This window comes from Cnephaeus nilssonii (assembly GCF_951640355.1).
Source record: "Cnephaeus nilssonii genome assembly, chromosome: 12".
NCBI classification, from domain to species: domain Eukaryota; kingdom Metazoa; phylum Chordata; class Mammalia; order Chiroptera; family Vespertilionidae; genus Cnephaeus; species Cnephaeus nilssonii.
Genome location: NC_137083.1, coordinates 20,989,536 through 21,014,181, shown reverse-complemented (window position 1 = coordinate 21,014,181; position 24,646 = coordinate 20,989,536). Strand labels below are relative to the sequence as shown.

Genomic DNA, 24,646 nt, shown 5'->3' with positions numbered 1-24,646 from the left:
ATAGGAACCCCTGCAATGCACATGTCCTATAATAACAACACAATCTGATAGTATTGATCCAAAGCTATTCAGAGAGGCAGACGTACAGTTTAGATGAATTCCTTTGTCCTATCCAAGAATGTTGTAAAATTGAAGAAATTTCAGTTTCTTCCTCAATTTTTCTCACATTAAAGGGAACCCAGAAAAACATGGTTCCTAGCAGCACTGCTTAAATTTCTCACACTTTTACTCAGTTAACCCACAGACACTTCCCCACCCCCACCCTACCTCTTCTGTTGCTCTAATTCATTTTCATAACAGAATACATCCTGGCAGCTTTTTCCTTTTTTCTCCTCAGAGAATAAAGGCAAAAGGAAAAAACATTAATAGCAAAAAGAGCAGAAGAAGGTTGTGAATAATCACTGATTATTGATTTTTATTCTCTAACAATAATTCATTTAAATGCTTTTTTTACGGTAATCATCACCTTACTCTTCAAGGAGACTCAGAAAAAAATATGCATTATTTTTAGAATCTCACAGTGATGGTATACTAGTGCTTTGAAAAATAATTGTAAGTATATGCAGATATATCTAGGCAAGACATTCTATGAACCCAAGATTTCCTCTAGCTAAAAGAAACTTTCTATCTAGTCCAAAGGACTTTGATCCTTCTTGAACTACTTTATAGAATGATCGACTAGACTTCTGCTCTCACTATTTACCAGCAGCTGACAGACAAAACAAGTATATGTAACACACACACACTCACACACACACACACACAAACACACACGTGCGCGCGCATGCACACTGACAAATTTTAAAATGTAAATCATGTTTCATTTTTTCTATTAGCTGCTCAGGTATGTCAGCCTAACTTCTGTTTTTTTAAGTGCGATAGTCAAACTTCAAATGCGATTTTAATACTTCATATAATATCCTTTTCACCAATTATATGTTCATAGGTATGTATACATATTTATGTGTATATATATATATATATATATATATATAATTCATGCACTGATTTGTTCATTCATTTTTTTTATTATAAACCACCTCCAAATCCTTATTGGAAGTAGACAGATTATAATTACATTATATGAATGCTAACAGAGATCTGAAATAGATAAAACACTGTGAGATTTTAAAAATAATGCTTGTGTTTTTCCTTGTTGGCATATGACACTAGTACTTCACACTATTCAGCATTCTATTTATCACAGATTATCAACAATCACTAATTTCTTTGCTGTTACATTAAATACCTCTTGTTAGATGTTATGGCCTGGTCTAATTAGGAAGTGAGCTAGGATAAAGGAAAATTAACCACAATGTTTTGTTTCAATGCTAACTTACTCTTCTTTAAGTGATAGGCTATTTAAGAGATCTAGAGTTAATTGACAATTGCCATTATCAAGAGTCTCTTTTCAATTAGCTATCAGAGAGGAAGAATATATTACTGTATTTGAAGACCATAAGCCTCATTGCCAACTCTGGGTTCCCATGGGAATTAACAGAACAGGAATTCTAACTAGTAACACTTTGCACTTCCTTAAACAGGATTCAATTTGCATAAATTCTGTAACATAGAATCTCCATTATAAAGCTTCTTCATCTTGAATTATTTTTATAATAAATCTCAGTGTGGAGCACAGAATAAATGTGACATTTTTTAATTATTTGAAGAATTTCTGAAGATAAAAGAGAACTCAAATACTATATTACTATTACATGACTTGATTTTGATCACAAATTTTCTCCTTCTGTACTAATATTTAAAAATAATTATTTCAGCAAACTTAAATAAATCCCCCAAGAAGAAAAGTGTTGATTATAGTTGAAACTGCTTTTTTTATTCAAGTAAAATTATGATGCAAATAAAGTAATTAATATAAACACTGGAAAAGATGAAAAAAATCTTTTTGTTAAAGCTATCACTATTTACTCTGAAAAGTAGTGTAGTTGAGTTGAGACTCTAATAAAACATTTTTTGAATTAAAGAGAGAATTGGCAATGTAAATAGATATACACTAAATACAAAAAAAATCAATAGTTTTACTCCTGTAAAAAGCACCTAGACATAAAAAATGTTAAAATCTCTATATTAGCAAGAAAAAAAATCACATAATATGTTTAGGAATAAATGCAGCAAGAACTATCCAGAATGGGTATACAATTATATTATTTTAAAACATAACAACTGCAGAAGAAACTGAAAACTATAATATAGTTTTGATGGCCATTTATAGTTACATTTAAATAAATATGATCCCAGTTAAAATCACAACATGGTTCCCTCTTACAAGTAAGTATAAAGACCTCCTCATTTGGCCCTGCCAGTGTGGATCAGTGGTTGAGTGTCAACCCAGGAACCAAGCATGGTTTGATTCCTGGTCAGGGCACATGCCTGGGTTGCAGGCTCAATCCCCAGTAGGGGACATGCAGGAGGCAGCCAATCGATGTTTCTCTCTCATTGATGTTTCTCTCTCTCCAACCCAGTCCCTTTCTCTCTAAAATCAATAAAAACGTATTAAAAACAAAACAAAACACACACACACAAAATAAAGACCTCGTTGCTTGAATAGAAAAAAAAAATTAAAAAGAAGAGCAGAAAGAAGAGCACTTACCACTTCAAATATAGCAAAATATAGTATACATTCACTGTAGAAAAATCTATGTGGTGTTGTACAGGAGAAGACAAATAGATCAGTCATATAATATAGAGAATCCAGAATTCGACTCTAAAAATTCTAAGCTATGACTAGTTCAAATAAATGAGGAAGATACAACCTGTTTAAAATGGCACCAGATATCCAAAGGAAAGAAAATAAAAATTGAAGCCCTGGCTTACACATTTACAAAATAAAATCCATAAAGGAACTATGTAAATTTAAATAACACAATATAAATCTTGAGAAAATCTAAGAGGCCAAATTTGTAATTTATGTCTAGGAAGGCCACCTTAATCTCAACTGAAAATTTAGAAGCTGTAATAGAAAAAAAGACATGTCTGATTTTTTTAAAATTTAAAACTTGTGCTAATTAGTAAATCAATGATAAATCTGAAAACATTTAGATGAATATTACAAAGATTTAATTACTATAAAATAACATGAGCCATTAAAATTGGTAAGAAAAACACAAACAAAAGAGAAATAATACACGTCTTTTGTTCTGCAAATAAAAGATGCACGGAAAATGAAACTCAAAGAGCCATGTACAAATGATGACCTTCTGAGGTTTCTACCCAGAGAAATGAAATTTCAAGGAACGATGTGATATGACTTTATATGCATGAGCTTAGCAACAACTAAGAGCTTTTGTTCAGAGAAAGGAAAGAAAAATGTTAGTGTTGACCACCTTTTTGGAAAGCATTTAGAAATATCTTCTAAAATTAAATTTGATCCAGCAATCCCACACCTGGGAATATGCCCTAGAGAAATCAAAATATCAATTCACATGGACATATATATGAGGATATTTATTGCAGGTTGGTTCCTGGTAGTCATTAGCAGAAATAAAGTTAACCCCCTTCAATAGGGGATTTAAGAAGAATGGATTAGAGTTATTCTGTATAAATTAAAAGTTTCATTTAAGAAAAATAAGGTGCAAAAAAACGAGCACAGTATAATCCATTTTTTAAAAATTGAGCAAAATAAGTTAGTTGCATAGAATCATGGAACAGACTGACAAATTTCAGAGGGAAGGCGGGGATAGGAGTGGGTTGGTGGGGGAGAGATTAACTGGGGAACTTATATGCATATATGCATAACCCATGGACACAGACAATAGTGTGGTGAAGGCTTGGGAGGGGCAGGTGCAGGGTAGAGGGGGTCAGTGGGGAAAAAAACAAAGGGGATATCTGTAATACTTTCAACAATAAAGATAAATTTTAAAAACGTTAGTTTCATGTATGCATATATATGTACAATCAATATGTATAGGTTCACATAACTACAGCTTGTTAACATAACTTACACTTCACGGCAAAATGAGGATGTGCTTAATGTGTTAATATAATGCAAGAAAGGGGATAACAAATTTACCATGTATGGCATAATCCAATTTATGTGAAACTATAGGATATAGATATATAACACGATGCATAACCACCAAAATATTATAAAATGGTTATTTCAGTGTAGTTGAATTCTAGGTGGCTTTTCATTTTTCCTTATATTTTAATATATTGTTCTTGGTTTAAAGATAATCTGTATTATTTATATAAACAGAAAAATAAGTCGATTTCCACTGTGTAAAAAGAGTAATAAAAATAAGTATTTCAAAAATAATCTATCTATGTATATATAAATAAAAGCTAATATGCTAAGTATCCCTCCAACCAGTTGCTATGATGTGCACTGACCACCAGGGAGCAGACACTCAAAGCAGGAGCTGCCATGACGCACACTGGCCATTTACAGAGAAAAGGTGCTACGGACCTGGTGCCCACCAAGCAATATCCAGCTTCCCCCAAGTGGGACATAGGCCCTGCTACTAGCCCAGAGTGACACCCCACCAAATCACAGCTGGCACTGCCAAGACCCCATGGCACAAAATATGGCCCACAGCCCAGCCCAGAAACGGTGGCTGTGGGTGCCAGGAAATGATGTCACGTAGCAATGCCCAGCTTCCTCTCCCTAGCAACTAGCATCCTTGGAGTTTCTTCAGCCCAGGAACTCAACTTGCTTTATAGCCAGGTGCAAACATTTCACACTTTAACCAAATGTTTGTGAAGCATTTTCCCATGCCTCATCTCATTTGATCCTCACAGAAGTCCTGGAGTAGGTAGATAGGAGACTCGATGGAATCCTATTTTCTTTTCATTAGCAAAACGTGAATAGCGATATTAAAATATTTCTTCTAATTAATGTCCTTCAATGTGCATGAATCTATGCACTGGGACACTAGTTACATTATATAATATTTACATGTAAGCTACAGGATACAAGGGAGGAAATATCATCAGGAAACTAAAAAAATAAACTAGTTTCATTTATTGTTATTAAAATATATTGAATTTTTCAAAGCTTTCGGATATAAATTTTCATGTACTTTTATAATATTAACTAGAGGCCCAGTGCACAAATTCGTGCATGGGTGGGGTCCCTTGGCCTGGCTGGTGATCCGGACCCATTGGGACCGGCAGGCTGCGGGGAGGGACCACAGGAAGTTGGCTGGCCTCGGGAGGTTAGCTGTGAGAGCACACTGACCACCAGGGGGCAGCTTCTGCATTGAGCATCCGCCCCCTGGTGGTCAGTGCGTGTCATAGCTACCAGCCGGTCACCCAGTCATCTGGCCCTAACAGTTGCTTAGGCTTTTATATAAATAGATTACTACAAATGCTCACAAGTGATTCAACTATAATTTTGCAATTATATCTATTCATAAACAACTATGTTCCAGAGATACATTTTGATATAATTATGAGTACTATGAAGACTTTTCATTTAAAATGAATAAAGAACAATTTCTTTCATTTTTGTACTTTTTGGATGATAAGCAATATAGAAAAAGGCACAAAAACATGAATATCAAGTGATCTTAATATGGGAGTCAGTTTAAATATTTATGATTTTTCTCTAATTATAAAACTGATATTTAACTATGTTGTCTTCCTAGAATAATGTGACAACTTTATAATTATTCTATGTGTGCATATCTCACATCATTTCCACTGTGGTATAAGTGGAAGCTGCTGACACACATGCCCCTATCAGGTACCGCTCATCTCTAACCTAGAATAAGGTTCTAGTCTGGTCTCATACCTCTGGGACATCCAGTTACCTCTCTCTGATACAGACAGTAAGTTGGTAATGTCAAACCATGGGGTTGCCAAACATCTGATCAATTATGTGATAGTTTTTCTCAATAAAAATTAGCTAAGCCTAACTAACAATCCTGTTCTTACTTTATGCCTCCCTTCTACAAATATCTAAAAGTTGTAATTCAAATTAAAGCTCAATAATAATTTTCTTAATCTAAATACATTGCATATTAGCACTTTTAAAGCATTTTTAGAAGTCTAAAATAGTTTTACCTATATTGCCTTTCAAATTTTTTTCTGAACAAAATTCACCAGAACTATTTAAATTAGAAATCAATGATATACCTATGACAGTGAAGTTACTGCCCTAGATTAGTTTATTTAATTTATATGCAGAAGTATTATCATGCATCTGTATACAAATAAAAATATAAATATCAGATTTACAAGGAGATTACCAACTCTAAAAATTGACATTGCCAATACAGTCCTTTCTAATAGAGATGATCAGCACAGAATAATACAGGACAACTGCCCCCACTCCCAATTCATTCTCCGCTTCACTAGTTCCTCTGGCTCCCCTGGGCTCCAGACTGTCAGCTTCATAATGAAAGTAGGAGGTAAAATGAAATTATGCAAAATTATGTCACCAGTGCACTCTTCCCAAGGAACTCCACAAATCACTTCAATAACGTTTTCTTTTCAAATTGATTTATTTCACAACACCTTGCTTTGGTTGTTCAAATGCAAACAGTTTCAAAAATCCAATTTGCAAGTCTAAAATTAAGATGGAACATCAGAGCACATACATCGCTCATGATGATTTCACAGTGTTTCCTAGTCTTTGACAGTTGTCAAAATTAACATTACATGACATGATCCATTATGTTTCTCTCAACACTGCATTATCCAAATATGACAAATTCAATTAAAAATAATTTTCATTCATTTCAACCCTTGCATTTATTTCTTTTAGGTCCTCTATATACTTTTCTTTATGTCAAGATATCTTATAAACTTCATGTTTCTATTTATGACACCCCCTTAATAACAATTTTTCCATAATTTCTAACATAATCCTTACTTTTCTATTTTTATTTTTTAATTACAAATTTGATTTACCTTATTTTCCTTTATTTAATTTATCCTCTATATTATATAGAAACTAGAGGCCTGATGCATGAAATTTGTGCAAGAGTAGGCCTTCCTTTACCCGGCTGCTGGCACCAGCTTCCTTCTGGCACCCAGGACCCAGGCTTCCCTCTGGCCACCGACAGGCACCTGGGACCTGGGCTTCCCTCACAGCCCAAGCTTCGTCTGGAAGGACGTCTGGAAGGATGTCCAGTCTAATTAGCATATTGCACTTTTATTATTATAGATACTCCACATAGATCTGAACTAAGTCAGAGAATTCTGTCTTTATGGAGGGGTGGCTATAGACATAAACTCTTGGCCCTTAAATATACAAATGTACAACCAAAGTCTTTTTGTATCCACCTTTATTCTGAATGCAGTGTCTTACAAGTTAGGAAACAATTAAGGATGAGATCATTAAGAAATACTGAGTCGCCCAGCCAGCTAGGCTCAGTGGTTGAGCGTCGACCTATGAACCAGGAGGTCATGGTTTGATTCCTGGTCAGGGCACATACCCGGGTTGCAGGCTCAATCCCCAGTAGGGGGAGTGCAGGAGGCAGCTGATCAATTATTCTCTCTCATCATTGGTGTTTCTCTCTCTCCCTCTCTCTTCCTCTCTGAGATCAATAAAAAAAAAATTTTTTTTTAAGAGGATCTCTTTCACATTCCGTTCTCTTCCTTTTTTGAAGGGTAAATAAAACCTGGTGAGTGCAGAGTCTGGGGAGCATACCTAATTATAAGGATCAAAGTAGTATACGTGGAGATGCTTAGCAAAAAGTAGAAGACAACCTTAGGTGTCAATCATCCTAGAAGGTATCAACAGGCACAGCCAGGGGTCTGCTTCAGTGGTCTGGTGTGATCCCAGAGTGTCCTTGGCTCTGGTCTATTGAGGAACTGGGACCCCAAATAAAATGGCAGATTTAAAGTCTATATATTGTTTGAGGAGCATGAAATAATTGACCACCAAAATAAAAAAGGCAACATCTTGCCCCCTCTCTACTACTTACCGGTGTTCCATTTTAGCTAACCCAGCCATCCTAGCATTTTGTCCCTTATTTATCAGGGTTTTGGAATTTGGAGGCTAATACCAGGCAGACAACAGAAGACACAAACTGTTGAGTAGAAACTGCCAAGATTGAATTTGCTCTTAAATTGAACCTGTATTGTGTGTTTGACCTCAGAATCCCCAGGGCTGACACTTTAGGATCCAGGCATTCCTTGTCCTATTCTTGGATTATAAAGATGATCTAAGCCCTGGGTGCCCAAACGCTAAGATTTGGGACCTCCCATCCATTCTGACGCCATTCATGTATGAACATATAATTCTGTCTCCGCTTATTGGAAAAACCCCCAAATTTCTCTGCCATACTATTAAGGTCATCAGGCGTCCATACTAAAGTTGTTTACTACTATTGACATGCTCCTTTAATTAGAGTCCTACAAGTTCTTCACTAAAGATAATCTGCCCATTCCTACTTCTCAGAGTTTTACAAAATCATGATTGACTTGGAATGCAAACTTCTCCCATCACATCACACTTAGGTAAATACAAGCCATTTTGGGGAACTTGGTAAAATTCTATGACCTTAGCAAATTTCTCTAGTCAATATAGATGCAGCTTTCTCTTGAAAACTTTAGTCATTTAATCTTAGATTTATCTGTTCATTAAGCATTTTTTAACCAACCATGAATTATATCATATACAACCCATTAAAGATACAAAACATCTGGGTCTGTATAAAGTTACAGTAATTTAAAGTAATTTTACTTATTATTTATTTTCTTCACTTTTTATTTTTCTCTCCTTGTCTCTCATGTGTAAAATTAAAGATATCAAGTGAAGGAACAATGATTTACACGTAGCTATAACTATATGGCATCTTCTGTATTTTTGTTTACCTATTTCTTTCTCTCTTTTTTTTTTTTCACTATATGGGATCCTTGGTAGAGTAGAACCTGCCAGAGAATTATATTTTTTATAAAAACTCTTTGAAAACTGGCATGAAAACTAAAATGTGTCAGATTACCATATCTCATATGAAACTCAAAAGTATATAAATTTCAAGCAATTGAAAATAATTTATGACAAATTCATAGTTATTAATCTCGAGTTAGGATATATATGTGTGTATATACCTTTTACTATGTTTATTCTTATTCATCTATTAATAGAAATATTATATATTAGTGGTCTGGCTTATATCTATTAGTAGTCTTTTGAAAACTTTTTTTAAACCACAGAGAAGAATTATCAGTGGTCATAATTGATTTTTCTTTATAAAAAACCTGCTTTGTTTGTTCCAACACTCTATACTGTGCATGACTATGCCAACATTCCAAGATCTTTTCAATACAATGACTTCTTGTATTAAGCACAGCTCAGTTATTTTGTTCATTTACAATTCAGCTGCTGGTAAATACTAGCTAAAAAAATTTTCCATGATCACATCCTTTTAAAATCTAGTATCGATGACCACATATTTGTGGTAAATAGAGAATAAAGTATCTGTCAAAGAAACTTTTGGGGAAAAGCTAAGTAATTGCTCTATAATAAAGTGATACAAGATTAGAAAAAATGATATACAATTAGAGAAAAAATGATACAAGATTAGAGGGAAAAAAAGGTAGAAGTGTGAGTAGAGGCCTAAAATAATGCTCAATAATGTTCAACGATTTTAAGAAGATAAAAATACATGACTGAAATACACTCAAAGAGTGAACATATTCTTGATTATGTTACACAAACAGTGCATGAATGATTTATTAAATTCCTATCCTATGTGGATTTTTTTCCTTTTAACATTACTTCCTCCCATTTAAACCTTTCTTGTTATATTCCAGTCAGAGGGAGACTCAATACCACCCACCTAAAGCTAGCACAATTCCAGCAAATAAATGAAAACAATGGATGAGATCACTGTTCCTGACTAAGATGTAAGGTCACTGCCCCAATCCCTGGCCAGGCTGTTCCAGGAAGTGCCAGCTCAAGGAAGTTTCTCAAGGAATCTTGTTCTCACACAAGTTCATGGAAGAAAGCTAAACTTAGAACAATCAAATGGGAGATTCTAATAAAGCTCTTAATAAAAGCAAGGAAACTGGAATGGACTTTAAAGTTCATGTGAGGGAAGATTAGGCAGAGTGATATCTACAATGTGGCTTAAGGTTAATTCCCAGACTTAAATCCTTTCCTTTCACTTAAACATGTTTTAAATGCTACCTAAGAGCTCCCTTTTGTTCAACTGTCCCATGATAGGATCATCATTTAGACTAAAAAACTCCTGAGAGGTGACAGAGAGAAGTGCAGGAAAGAAGATACTGTAGGCATGATGAGACAGTCACACCATTAGGATGTGGGAAGTGACCCTGGTGTCATGCTGACACTTCTGAATTTGTTATGTTTATAGGTATATATTGACAATATTAGCTTTTAGTCCACCATCATCAATGCCAACTAAGTAATCCTCCTATATAATAAAAGGCTAATATGCAAATAGACCAAACGGCAGAACAACTGGTTGCTATGATGCGCACTGACCATTAGGAAACAGACGCTCAACGCAGGAGCTGCCCCCTGGTGGTCAGGGAGCTCCCACAGGGGGAGCGCTGCTCAGCCAGAAGCCGGGCTCACGGCTGGCAAGCGCAGCGGCCATGGTGGAAGCCTCTTCCACCTCCACAGCAGCGCTAAGGAGCAGTGAGTTGAGTGGTAAGGAGCAGCAAGCAGATGGGCGGTAAGGAGCGAGGGGCCCTGGACTGCGAGCGGGTGCAGGCCGGGCTGAGGGACCCCCCTCCACCCCCCGCCCAGTACACGAATTTCGTGCACCTGGTCTCTAGTAGTAATTATAAAATAGCTTAGTGGCTTCAAGCTGTAAAAACAGAAGGAATAGAAAAAATAATGATGTTTGTAAATGGACCAAAGATTAGACTAATTAAAATAATGCTCAGAAACTATTGGAGTACATTTATAATATTAAGAATGATATATTTTCTCATTTCTATAAAGAATTTTTTATTAAACTATGAAACAGAAATTGTTTAGTATTAACAAGGCACAATAATACTGAAATATCTTCTCAGTGCTATTTCCTGACAAGAACCAGTGTCTATATTCTACATTCTATATATTCTACATTTTCTTAGTTGAATGGGCTAAAAATAACTACCATCAATAATATACTTTTTCGTGGATAGTTTCTTTTAAGATTTTAGCTAATGATAACATGAACCCATGTGATTAGCAAAATATTATTTCCTTATTTCTTTATCTTATACTTACTTTTAATTGCTATGATTTTAGTAATGTATATAGTATACTTTTATAATAGTGTGTGAATTTAATTATAAAATAAGTTATATATGGGGATGCGCTCAAAACACTGTTTCTAATAAATGTGGAGATGACTGCCTCACAAGGTATAAAGTCCAAAAATTTAAGCTTGACCTCTAAGATTTCCCTAGCTTCTTTTGTCTAGTTTCTCATCCTTTTATAACATAATCTTTATATTATGTTATAAAAGGGATGAGGAGGGGCCATTAATTTAGGCCTCTACTCACACTTTTCCCCCCCTCTAATCTTATATTAATAATCCACATACATCATATCCTTGCACAGTGAACCATTACTGATGCATATCTTGGTGCCATTGCACTTACTGTTCTCATATTTTTCCTCCATCACCCTCCTCTATCTTTTGCATACCTACCCGTCTTTAACTTGACCAGTATTTCCTGTCTAAAGCTATTCCTTATCCTTTCAACTTCTGTTTAGGAAGAACTCTCTAATTCAGCTGTCACTTGCATGCACTCTGTCTATATATATAGATGTAAGATAGGACTTCTGTTTTTATATTGCTTTTTGTGTCATTCTTTCCATAGCAAAGAATAGTTCCATGTTGTTTTTGTTTTTGTCTATTGATTCCAGCACCCAGAATGTCTCTATGTCTGTACTTTGTTGAATAAAAAAGTAAATTGATAAACATTAAGTTAATTAATTAACTAATAAGTAAACCAGCAACAACACAGTAGTTCTCTTGCTCTAACACTGTACTGTACTATATATCAGTTATATCCAGCAGGGTTAGCAGAATACAAATTGTAAACTCTTATGGGCTAAATCAGAAGAGTTTAATAAAAGGATTATTAAAAGTGTCGCAGTGTTAAGAAAAATCGTCAAGAGATAGTGAAGCACCCAGGGACTAGCAACTCTGGGAAGATGATCATCCCAAGGTAATAAAAGAGCCTAGGGCAAGGATTCACCAGAACCTGAGAGGGACCTACTAGTAGACAGAGCTGCAGGACAAAACCACAGGAAAGTAGCCACGGCTGATCCAAGAAGACAGGTCTAAATACTCCAACTTCCCTTTCCTCCCACCTTCACATACATGGCTGCTGCCTCCCATGGGTGGAATCCAATCAGAAGAGAACTAGGAAGCCTTATTAATGTTATTATTATTATTAATTGTTATTGATTAGTTATGCTCAAAGATCAGCCTCTGGGCACATAAGCAGAATCTGAAAGGGGTTAGGAGTGGCTCTCAAGGGCAAAGTGCCCTGTCAGCTCTATATTTTGAGAGAAGTTAAGGTTCTCTTGTTAGCCATATACCATCGACAAAGGACTATGGGCATCTTGACTCCATTTCTTTAGTCAAATGTGGCCAGCAAGCAGTGGAGGCAGGCTTGTGAGAAATGATGATGGGTACCTTGGCAGGCAAATTGACACTGGGTATCACAGAAAGTTCTTTAATCTAAAAGCCTACTATTTATGCATGAGAAGTAGTAATGTCCTAAATGGATTCTGAATAACCTAAAAGTAGTCAGCATTACTTTAAATAGTCGGCAATTTACTCCCTTCTTTTTGCAGTTTTACTATTCACGAAGTCATAATGTGGAATGAGCCCTCAGGATCACATGGCACATCCAGTGAGTAAAACCTTGCAGTTACTTTCAAGACTACTGAGAGCTGTCTTCTTCCATATTCACTACGTATAAATTTGTCTCCATGTTCTACTCTGAACTGGTTTGTGGAACATGTGAAAAACTAATTAACTTTCTGCGATGAAAGATATATAGGATTTTATATCCACAACTTTAGCTTTGGTTTTTGTTCAGGATTCATTAGAATCACAAAAATTGGAAGCTTTTAGAGATTTTTCAACTCCATCCTTCTCTTGAACATCACTATTCATTCCACCCCCTCCCCCCACACACATACACATATGGTTTATGGATGAGAAAATTGAATCCCAGAAGTTTAAATGATTTATTCAACATTGTGTAGCCATTCTTATTTACTACTTATTTCCCCTATTTATCCATTACTTAAATTCCTCTCTTATTGATTCAGGCCTTTGCAAAGCCAGTAGTTTTATATTCAACTTTTTATATCTCTGTTCTAGAGAGCAATCCTTAAAGAAAAGAATAGAGTAGTTAACAACTAGTTTTCCTTTAAAAAAAAATTGACTTTAGAGAAAGAGAAAGGTCAATTTGTTGTTCCATCTGTTCATGCATTCATTGGTTGATTCTTGTATGTGCTCTGACCAGGGATTGAATCTGAAATCGTGGTGTAGTGGGATGATGCTCTAACAAACTGAACTCGCCAGCCAGGGCCAACAACCAGTCTAAAGTAAAATAGGAATCAGAAATGAAGAGACTGATTGTGTTGAGAAGAAATACAATTTACTGCTTAGCAGATTTAAGTTTGAGGTTGAAAGAGTATGTCAGAAAATCATAAGTTTAAAAAAAATTAGAAAATGAATTGCATATTATTCATTACTATTTGATAAGGTTGAATTTAAATAAAGATTTAAGAAAACAAAATTAACAAAATGATAGAAAAATACTCCAAAGTGTCAGTATTTTAGGGGTTACAAAACCATTCTCCTCTTCATGTTTTACCCAGGTTTTTTTTAAATACTTTTTTTTTATTTTAGAGAAGTTTTAGGTTTCCAACAAAACTGCAAGGAAGATACAGAGATTTCCCATACACCTGTTGCTCCCATACATGCATAGCTTCCTTATTATCAACATCACCTATTAGAATGAATATATATATATATATATATATATATATATATATATATATATATATATATATATATAGTTTTAGAAAGGAAGGGAGAGGGAGAGATAGAAACATCAACATCAATGATGAGAAAGAATCACTGACTGGCTGCCTCCTGCATACCCACACTGGGGACCAAGCCCGCAACCCCAGGCATATGCCCTGACCGGGAATCGAACCATGATCTCCTCGTTCATAGGTCGACGTTCAACCACTGAGCCAAGCCGTTGGGAGAGAATGATACTTTTTCATATTTTACCAAGGATGAACCTACCTAGACACATCATTATCAAAGTCCATAGTTTGCATCACAGTTCACTCTTGATGTTGTGTTATTTTATGGGTTTGGACAAAAGTATAATGCCATATATCTACCATTATAATGTCACATAGAGTATATTCACTGCCCTAAAAATACTCTGCATTCCCCCAATTCATCTCTCCCTCTTAAACACTGGCAACACTGATTTTTTTTAATGGTTTCCAAAGTTTACCTTTTCCAGAAAGTCAAATAGTTGGAATCATACAGTCTGAAGCCTTTTCAGGTCAGTGCTGTCACTTAGGAATATGCGTTTACATTTCCTCTTGATAGCTTATTTCTTCTTAGCCCTGAACAATATCCCATTATCTGAAAGTAACACACTTTGTTTATCCATTCACATATTGACACAATTGCCCCCAAGATTTGGCAATTATGGATAAAACTGTTATAAACATCCATGTGTAGATTTTTGTGTGGACATAAGTTTTCAGCTCCTTTGGGTAAAGATCAAGAAATGTATTTGCTGGATCATATAGTAAAAGTATGTTTAGTTTTGTAAGAAACTGCCAAACTGTCTTCCAGCCAGCAATCGCCACCAGTAATGTAAGAGAGTTCTTGTCGTTCCACATCCTCACCAACATTTGGTGTTGTGGATGATAAGGATTTTGTCTATTTGAACAGGTATGTCATGGTATCTTATTGTTGTTTTCATTTCCATTTCCCTGATGACATATAATGGGGAGCATCTTCTCATATGCTTATCTGCAACCTATGTATCTTCTTCATTGAGGCAGCAAGGTCTTTGATTCATTTTTTTAATTGTATTGTTTGTTTTCTTTTGATAAGTTTTAAGAGTTCCTTGTATATTTGGGGTGACTGCCATTTATTAGATGTGTGTTTTGCAAATATTTTTTTCCAGTGTAGCTTTTCTTTTAATTCTCTTGAACTTTTGCTGATTTTTATATTAGATTTTGGACCTTTTTCTTAATGATTTGTGGGCGTTCTCTATGTATTAAGAAAATTAGCTCTTTGTCAATTATATGTAATGCAAATATTTTTTCAAACTTATTTTTTCAAATAATTTTGCTATTTGGGTTTAACTTAGTTCATATTTTTCCTGAGCAAATATCAATCTTTTTTTATTTGATCTCTTCAATCTGTAGCCTAATTTGTCCTGCCTTATTTTAAGACTTTAAACACTCTAGCTTTCCTTCTAGTATTTGAAAGAAACATTTAAAAGTACTGAATGACACCAGGACTTGTTTTGGTATAACAATTGACAAAGGGATGGGTGTTTTTTAAAATTATTATTATTATTTCCTTAAATGGCAAAGCAACTGACCTTTAAACAAAAACATGTTCATTTTCACCCAAATTGGAAATGCTCCTTCTACCAGTGGAAATATATTTTAAGGTTTTTTTTTCTAGACTCTATTCTGTTTGATCTGATTATTCATGTACTAACATACAATTATTATTATTCATGGAATAAAATGCATTTAATTTACTGGTGACGTTGGTTTGTTTTCTTTTTCCTTTTATTTTTCAGAATCTTCCTGGCTTTTATTATAGACTTATTTTTCCCTTGGTAATTGTCAAGAACACTGTGGGAACAATTGGTGTATTTACTGCATGTTCTAAACAAGCACGCATTTACTGTTTCACTTTTCAAAGTCTGGTGTTATGTGCAGAACTTTCATAGTTAGGTTTATTTCAGATTTTTTTTTTTTACTATTTTAAATGGGATATTATAATCCTTTGTTTCCATCAATGTTGAACTAATTGCTGTTTGCATCTAGGGAATATATTGATCTTGGGATATTACCTTTCTGTCCATCTATCCCATTGAGCTATTCTGTTGCTTATAAGATACTTTCAATTTATTATCTTGAGTTTTATAAAATTTTGTGGGGGGAAATCTTAATTTTGCAATATGCTTTTTAATTTTCATTTCTTTCTCTTTTCAACTACACTGACTAATTCTTACACGAATGTTAACTATCAGCGGAAATAATGTGATAGCCTATCTTATTTTTTACTTTAAAGAGAATGCATCTAGTGTTTCAGAATTGAGTATCGTTCTGGCTTTCAGTTTGACGTCTCTATCTCTCTCTATAACAATTGCTCTATATCAGTTCTTCCATGAGGATATTAATTCAGCCTCTTCCAGAAGAATATTGGCCCTGTGCAATTTCAATCTATGGATTAAAGTCTTCCTTAATTTCAGTACAGTTTTCTATTATATTGTTATGTTTTTGTTTTGTCTGTTCTGATTTTTCTGGTCCTATCTCGAGTAACACCAGAATTTCATATAGTGATGTTTTGTTCCATATCCATCATCTTTAAAAAAAAAAATTACAGTGACTTGATGTTCTTCAACTGTTCACTATATCACTGACTCTTCTTACCACAGAATATTTTCTCACATTTTGTTTCTTCTAATGTGAATTTCATTTCTTTTCTTGGTTTAGAATTCTCCATTTCTTTTTCGCTCTCTGCCAAATCACTTTTAAGCTCATTCAGTTTTCTTAACTTTTCTTTGACTATTGAAATTCCTTCTCTTTTTGGTTCAGAAAAAAAAAAAAAGTATTATCTTTGACACCTTTGGTTTCTTGTTGAACTGTTTGCCCATACTTTCATACCAAATCTCGGCCTGGGGGTAATACTCTATTTAAGCCTGGCTGAAACTCCCTGGTTCACAGAGAAGCCTGCTGTGTAGGCGGTGAGTGTGTAGTGATTTAGAACTCTCTTCCACTGGTCATCAAACTTCAATCCCTCAGTCCATCAAACTGATAGCCTTTCCTCGGCGGTAATGGCACAGTGAGTTTCCTTGTTCAGTCCTGCCTATTATGCCATTCTGTCTTCAAACAGAACTCGGAGACTCTTCAGCAGCCCACTCACTAACCCAGACCAGGCCATACACAAGGTGGTGTCATCGGCTTGGCCCCTTAGAAAGTGCAGGCTACTCAGAGATGTTGAGTTCATAAAAGCTGCAAAGACATGGTGCTGCTCTAAGTTTCTTCCCTCAGTTCCATCTAACTTTGCCACATTCTCCAAATCTTCTCTGCCAATTGTGGTTTAGGACTATGACTGTTTCTTATGAACATAAAAGAATGGGACTTCTGTTTGCGTTTTTATTCTTTTTACATACATATATATATATATATATATATATATATATATGTATATATATATATATATATATATATATATATATATATATATATTATTGATTTTTCACAGAGAGGAAGGGAGAGGGAGAGAGAGTTAGAAACATCGATGAGAGAGAAACATCGATCAGCTGCCTCCTGCACACCCCCCACTGGGGATGTGCCCGCAACCAAGGTACATGCCCTTGACCGGAATCGAACCTGGGACCCTTGAGTCCGCAGGCCGACGCTCTATCCACTGAGCCAAACAGGTTTCGGCGCGTTTTTATTCTTATTATTGATTTCAGTCTGTTTATAAAGCAGGAAGCAGGGCAGATCTATCTTCTTTAACTTGGAAGTTCTAGCAGTAAGGCTGCTAAAATTATTTGACTACCAACTATTTCAACAATACTCATAGGTTTATTTATCTAAATTCATTTAGTTATTTCAATGGTATTTTTAAGCCATAGTAATTAATTTTTCATCCTCTTACATGATAAAATTGTTTCTCAATTTGATATAAGATGAGACACTTTAAATTTAATCACCGAATCCATGATCTGTGGCCTTGTGTTTCGATGGTGTTATCCATTTACTTTTCATTTTATTAGCTCCACTGTTAATGTTTGAGCAAAATTTAGGTCAAAATACCTGGTTTTGTCTCTTCTTTACTAACACTTTAACTTTCCTAATTATATATGCTCATTCATGTATATTCTTATATATAATTCTTAAATAAGAAAAACGTTAATAACGAATTTGCTTAACCTAACGTTTCACCTATGCCCTAATAAGTTATAACATACATGCACTATCATTTTATTAGAATAATTAGATATGGTATTTCTAACATAATATAAGTACCTGATAAATGATCTACAGATTTTAAAATATATTTATTTCAAGCAGCTGCATGGGTACGTGAGGCTCTATGCAGTAGTAGGTATTATCCTAATTACACTCTTAATTGAGTAGTCAACATTAAATTAAATGTCTACACCATGTTAACCCAGTGACATCAGGAGACAACTCAAGTTGTCTTAGAGACCCAAGAAATCATCAGAATAAGGATAGTCATAAAAGAATGAAAACAGGGATTGACTTGAAAGTACACTTGACAGAGAATCAGAGGTGAACACACACACACACACACACACACACACACACACACACACACACACGGTTTTAAGGAACCTGGACAATGAAGGCAGGAGAACAAGCAGCCCTTAGCAAGACCAGAAAAGGAGTTGGGCTGACGACACCAAAATGGAGAAAGAGCAAACTACTGTACGGCTGAGAGAAAATACAACTGTGTCAGTCCTAAGAGGGGAGGGAGTAGCAAATATCCTAAAATCAGTGACTAGAACAATGCTATCCCGAGAGAAATTCTTGTCTTAGATAAGTCAATTGTTTGTTTGTTGATGAATTTACACTATATCCTGCACTGAAAAAGGCTTCAAACCAGCTTTCAAAAGCTGTAGACAGCAAAATCCCTAGGCAAAAATGGGCGAAGAAAAATAATGAGTGTGAGAAACAGACGAAGCCAGTGGAGTATGTTAGTGTACAACATGCATGTCACACAGTCCTATTATGTTCCCAACAGCCAAAGTAAAGAGGAAAATGTAATCTGTTACAAGACTTCCAGGGGCCATCAGGAAAACAACCCAGCTGCTCACCAGAAGCACTTGCGTTGAGATGGCAGTGAAATTTCTTATGTGCTTTTAATTAAAGAACAGACGTGTGATGAAGTAGATGACATTTTCAATGTCATTTCTACACTATACATGAAATAAAATTCTGAATGATGTTACCATAATTTCTCTCAGTTCAGTCCAAATCATAACCGCATAAATATTTCAGAAAAGGCAATTATGCAAATTATCCACATCAGCCACGCCCAGATGTTCAGGCTTATCCAAAAGCAAAATTCAGAATATCCAAGGAACATCAAATCCTTTAGCTCATCCTCAATGAATGATCCTCAATGAATATTTTCATAATAAAGCACACATGAGAAAGTGGTTTCATAATATTGTCATCATTTACTCAGAGATAATTTGACAAATAATTCTGGTCTAGAAATGCAGCCAATTAATTACATATTTTCTAAACTAGAAAACTCACAATTAAATACCTTCATTTCTGCTGATTTCCCCTTTTCTTCTCTGGGGAAAGTTATTCCCTTTTATAAAATGTGAAAGAGAATTATTCTTAGCTATAGCTCCCTGGGTGGTTATTTAGATTTTGTTTATAGGGTAATTATCAAAATACTATAAACTTGGAGAGATAACACGTGTGTCTGCTTCTTAGTAAAATAAATATCTGAATTCAAAAATCCCAAAACTCCGGCCTTTAACTACGTATTTGTTTTTCCCCATTATAGGTGTAATCAGCACTATTGACCTAAAGCAGCAGCACCAGCTCTCAGAGAATCTCTCATTTTAACCGGAAAACTGAAATGAGCTCAAGCTGTCTAGTGCCAAGCATGCGCAAAACAGAAACAATGCCAGGAAACCCACCGAGCTTAAGGCGCTAAACGTGACACCCTAGGTTGTGTGTGCACGTGGGTTTCGGGATTGAGCAGAGCCTGTCTGAAGGACTCTCTAGCTCCGTGGTCGGCAAACTGCGGCTCTTTGGCCCCTTGAATGTGGCTCTTCCACAAAATACCATGGCCTGGGCGAGTCTATTTTGAAGAAGTGGCGTTAGAAGAAGTTTAAGTTTAAAAAATGTGGCTCTCCAAAGAAATGTCAATCGTTGTACTGTTGATATTTGGCTTTATTGACTAATGAGTTTGCCGACCAGGGCCCTAGCCCAGCTTCCTGACAGAGAGACACGGTGTCGTCAATGGCCATGAAAGGTTACCTCAAATCCTCGGCTTGCCCCGTCTTGTTGGCACACGTCACCTCTCTGGTCTGATAGCCAATCTGGATGTCCCAGTATTTGTTCTCCTGGCGATTCTGTCTGTTCCTATTTCTCTTTTTCTTAATGAGCTCCCGGGCCTCCGGGTCCTTCACCGCTTTCCCTCGGTCCCGTTCCTTATTCTTCCCACGCCGCCGGGCCTGCCGCGCCTGCCGGGAGGGGGGCGCCGAGCACGCGCTCCAGGGCCCCACCTGCAGGCTGTGCCGGCTCTCGGCGGCCTGGCACGGGCCGGCCTGGCACACCTGGAACTCCGTCAGGTTGGGGCAGCCCGAGCCCCCGAACTGCGGCGGCGCCACCACGTGGCGGGTCCGGTGCTGCAGCCCGCTGCCGCAAGTCTTGGAGCACTCGGACCAGGCGGAGAAGGCGGACACGATGCAGTCCTGCGCGCAGGGGATGAGGCAGGCCTGCTCCAGGAGCGGCTTGGGCTCGAAGTACTCGCAGATGGTGTCCTCGGCCGGGAGGCCCTTCTCCTGCTGCAGGCACGCGACCTCTCTCACCTGGATGCCTTCTTCCCCCTTCACGCACTCCGGGGCTCTCTCCAGGCTTCTGGACATCACGGGCCGACACTGATCCCAGGGCCCCAGCCTCCAGTCGTACAGCTCTTTGTGCCAGTCGCACACCTTGAAGCAGTGCTGCTGGTTGCTGGGTCTCTCGGCCGGCTTGCAGTTGGTGGGCAACGTCGTCCACCCTTCCACGTGCGCGCACCACACCGCGCGGGTCTGGACGCCTCCTGGACCACAGTCATCTCCCATGCAGCGGCCCCACGGACCTAAACACGACACAAGAGTTAACAGGGCTGCCCGAGGGAGACCACAGGTTGCTGTACGTTCCACAAAGACATTTCAAGATCTAGTTACGGTAACTTCCCTGAAGGGTGAGAAAGTAGGTCTCCGTACAGGACTTTTGCAAAGTGATGATCTGCCCTCGGGGGAACTGTGTCAGACTAAATATATAAGGTAACTGCTGGGACAATTTCACTCTGGGTCCTTTGGGGATTATTGAAAGTTTGCTTTTATTCAGTTCCTTAATTTTAGGTTGTTAGAGAGCCCCTGATCATAGAGGAGATCAGAAATTAGTCACAGTGAACACTCCACTCCTGCCTCATAACCACCACTCACGTCAGTAACTGGGAAAGAAAATGGACCCATGTGAAGAACTTAGTCTCCCACAGGCTTTTCTTCTCCTGAGAAAGTAACTATTTTGTAGAATATGCTCTGTTCTGCCTCATTTTCTATTGCTATACATTGTGACTAAGAGTCTAATCCTATATAATAAAAGGGTAATATGCAAATCCACCGAACAGCGGCACAACCGGTCGCTATGACGCTCACTGACCACCAGGGGGCAGACGCTCAATGCAGGAGCTGCCCCCTGGTGGTCAGTGCGCTCCCACAGGGGGAGCGCCACTCAGCCACAAGCTGGGCTGACAGCTGGCGAGCTCAGCAGCTCGCCTCTGCGCCAGCGGTAAAGATGTCCGGGTAAGGATGTCCAACTGCAGCTTTGGCCCAGCCATCAGTCAGACATTCCCCGAGGGCTCCCGGACTGCGAAAGGGTGCAGGCCGGGCTGAGTCCCCGCCCCGCTCCACCCCCTCTCCCCGCCCACAGTGCACGAATGTCGTGCACCAGGCCTCTAGTAGTTGTATATGTGTGTGCTGACAGAAGTGTTTACTTTCTTGTAATCAAAGAGGAAATCATCATTTAAGCACATTCTGCCTTTAAATTTATCATTTCTCTCATCTCCCCAGTGAAGTATAAAAATAGATGAGAGAATTTAAATTTAATTAAAAGACTATGCAATTTTCTGAACATTGAAGGGTTACTTGGAGTTTCTTCAATCTATTCATTTCCTAGGTGTGAACTATTTGGTATTATAGAGCAGTGTGATGGGATACTTAAGTCAGTGGCTCTAGTGTGAAATGTGGGCCTTTGACCTTTGAATCCTTTTTAGCATAGATTGAAACCCTCATATCTGCATGCATTATTTCTTTTTTTTAAAGGAAGATAATAGGACTTCAGTGCTTTAACAGACAAATCTGTTCAATTTATGAAACTGACAATTATATAATTTTGAAATTTTAAAGAAACATAATGATCACATAATTGCATGATTTTCAAAATGTGCTCCATGGAATTTGATAAATTATTTTATATAGCCTAGAGCCATCTTTAATAGGTCATATAGGAAGGTGCTGGCCAGCATATAGGGTTGGACTTCAGGGTCTCCCAACCCCACCTTTCTGCCCTCCTTCCTGAACCTGCATTGTTGCTTCTGTAAGAAAAGTTCCATTGTTATTATTTATTTTTATACATTTTGAGATTATGCATGAAGTTTTGTCTGACAAGATGTTTCTATTGCTGTAAAGTGAAAACCACTAAATGAGGCCAACAGATTCACTCTATGAATGAAAAGAACTGGTGACAAGAAGGGAAAGTGATTTGCCAAGTTCATATCTTGAATGAATAACAAAACCTTGATTTCTGATTCTATTTTTGCCTTTTAGTTTTATGATTTAGCCTAGATTTTAGAGCTCAAGACTAAAGGTATACCTATACAAAATAATTAAACTGCAACGAATAAATATGAAGAATGTGCTTATTATATTTAATGTAAACTTTTACTTTTATTTATATATCAAAGTGTTTATAATTTGATAATGTTATCTTCATTACAAATGGAACAATGGGTTTATAAATAGAAAAGAGATCAACTGAAAATATTGTGCTAACTAATCATTATTGCATGAAAATAATAATTGTATATTTGGCATACCTATATATCATTGCTTTATGAATCTCATATGTGAAAAGTTATAAAGGACTTAAAATGCATTTACTGAAACAGTCTTCCCAGAGTGCTGATGTCAAAACTTTATGAGGTAAGAAAGCCAGTGAGTTTGTTACATCTGCCCACATGCAATGCCAGATGATATTTTAATCTTATTTTTAATTTGTCAAAGAAAAATATATACTTATAAATTTGTTAATGCTCTCTAGATACTTTGTAAATATTCAGTTTAGGAATCACAGAACCTAGGATTCTTCTCAATAAGGGGACATAATAATATGTATAAAATGTTACAGTTAGTTCCACACATCTTTGGTATTTATTCCTTTTCCCCACTGTGCTTGACCAAATCAGTAATCCTTATTCCCTACCCTAAACACAGCATATTAAGATAGATTTATGTCAGACCTTCAAGTTAGAAGTTATGTGCTTGTTACATCTAAATTTCACAATATAAGTGTCTTGCATTAATTCAGACTCTAAATTCCAGGTATAACTTGTGGGAACTTCTTGATATTTTATTGTTTTCTAATCTTTTGTATTAATTAATTAATCAGATTGGGACTATTAAGAAGTTAGTCTTTTAGCCTCAAAGTAAAAATTTAAAATTTTTATAGCAAATTGTAAATTTGGCACTTAAAATACTTAATTGGTTGACCTCTCCTCCAAGGGGGTGAGGGCATGAGTGGGGGGGTGGGGGTAATGGGATAAGGAAACATATGTAATACCTTAATCAATAAAGAAAAAAAATACTTAATTGTACCATATATTTGATGTCAATACCAACAGAAAGAAAGAAATTGAGTTCAAGAAGACTTCTTCAGTATTTCATACATTGATAATGAGCAAGCATATCTAAGGTTTACTTAGATAACTAGAAAAAGCATACATTCTAAATAGGAATACAATTCAATTTTCATTCCAAAAATATCATCACAGATTCCTATTAACCATCTATGCATAGGTAACTATGTTGGGCTTATTTTATTCCAAGTATATTTTCATTGAAAACCAGAAGACAGGCAATCCTGAGAAAATTCCACAGAGATCTACAAAAACTCCCTCTAGGCTGAAGGAAGATAAAATATATGAGGGCACCAGCCAAAGTGGAGGTGGCAAAATAATCACAAGTGAACCTGAAAAAAAACTCATTCACTTTGCAGGCTTTAACTGCTGTCTTATCTTTTCATTGCACCTTGGGTATTACACATGTCCAATTAACAGACCCTTTTGAAAAATCAGATCTTTACCACGGTAGACCCGATGAAGGGCTGTCTCCTTCTTTCCTCCAGCAGTTTTAAAATAATCACACATTGAACAGAAAGGGGACCGCATCTAAAATTGCTCCTGACAGCTAAGAATTGTTAGCCCAATTAGCTACCAAGTGTCATGGAGAACAAATGTTTCAAAGGGCAAACTGAAAGCACAATATGCAAACTCTATCAAGGAAAACACAAAGAAATCCTCTCCCAAGCACAACAGGGGACTGTGCTATTGAACTCCTATATCTCTGCATAATGTTAAATTGTAGCTCTCTGTCTCCTATTACTTAGAGTGGGAAGTGATGGAGTTGGAAAGGTGGTGTGTGT

At 36.6% G+C, this 24,646-nt stretch overlaps 1 protein-coding gene across 1 annotated transcript in view; it reads right to left on the bottom strand.

Moving 5' to 3' along the window:
- Nucleotides 1-24,646, bottom strand: part of THSD7A (thrombospondin type 1 domain containing 7A) — a 318,444-nt gene that overhangs the window by 181,348 nt on the left and 112,450 nt on the right. Inside the window, exon 2 of the mRNA XM_079785601.1 lies at nt 20,216-21,041. Coding sequence (XP_079641727.1) covers nt 20,216-21,041 — 826 coding nt within the window. The remainder of the gene's footprint in view (nt 1-20,215; nt 21,042-24,646) is intronic.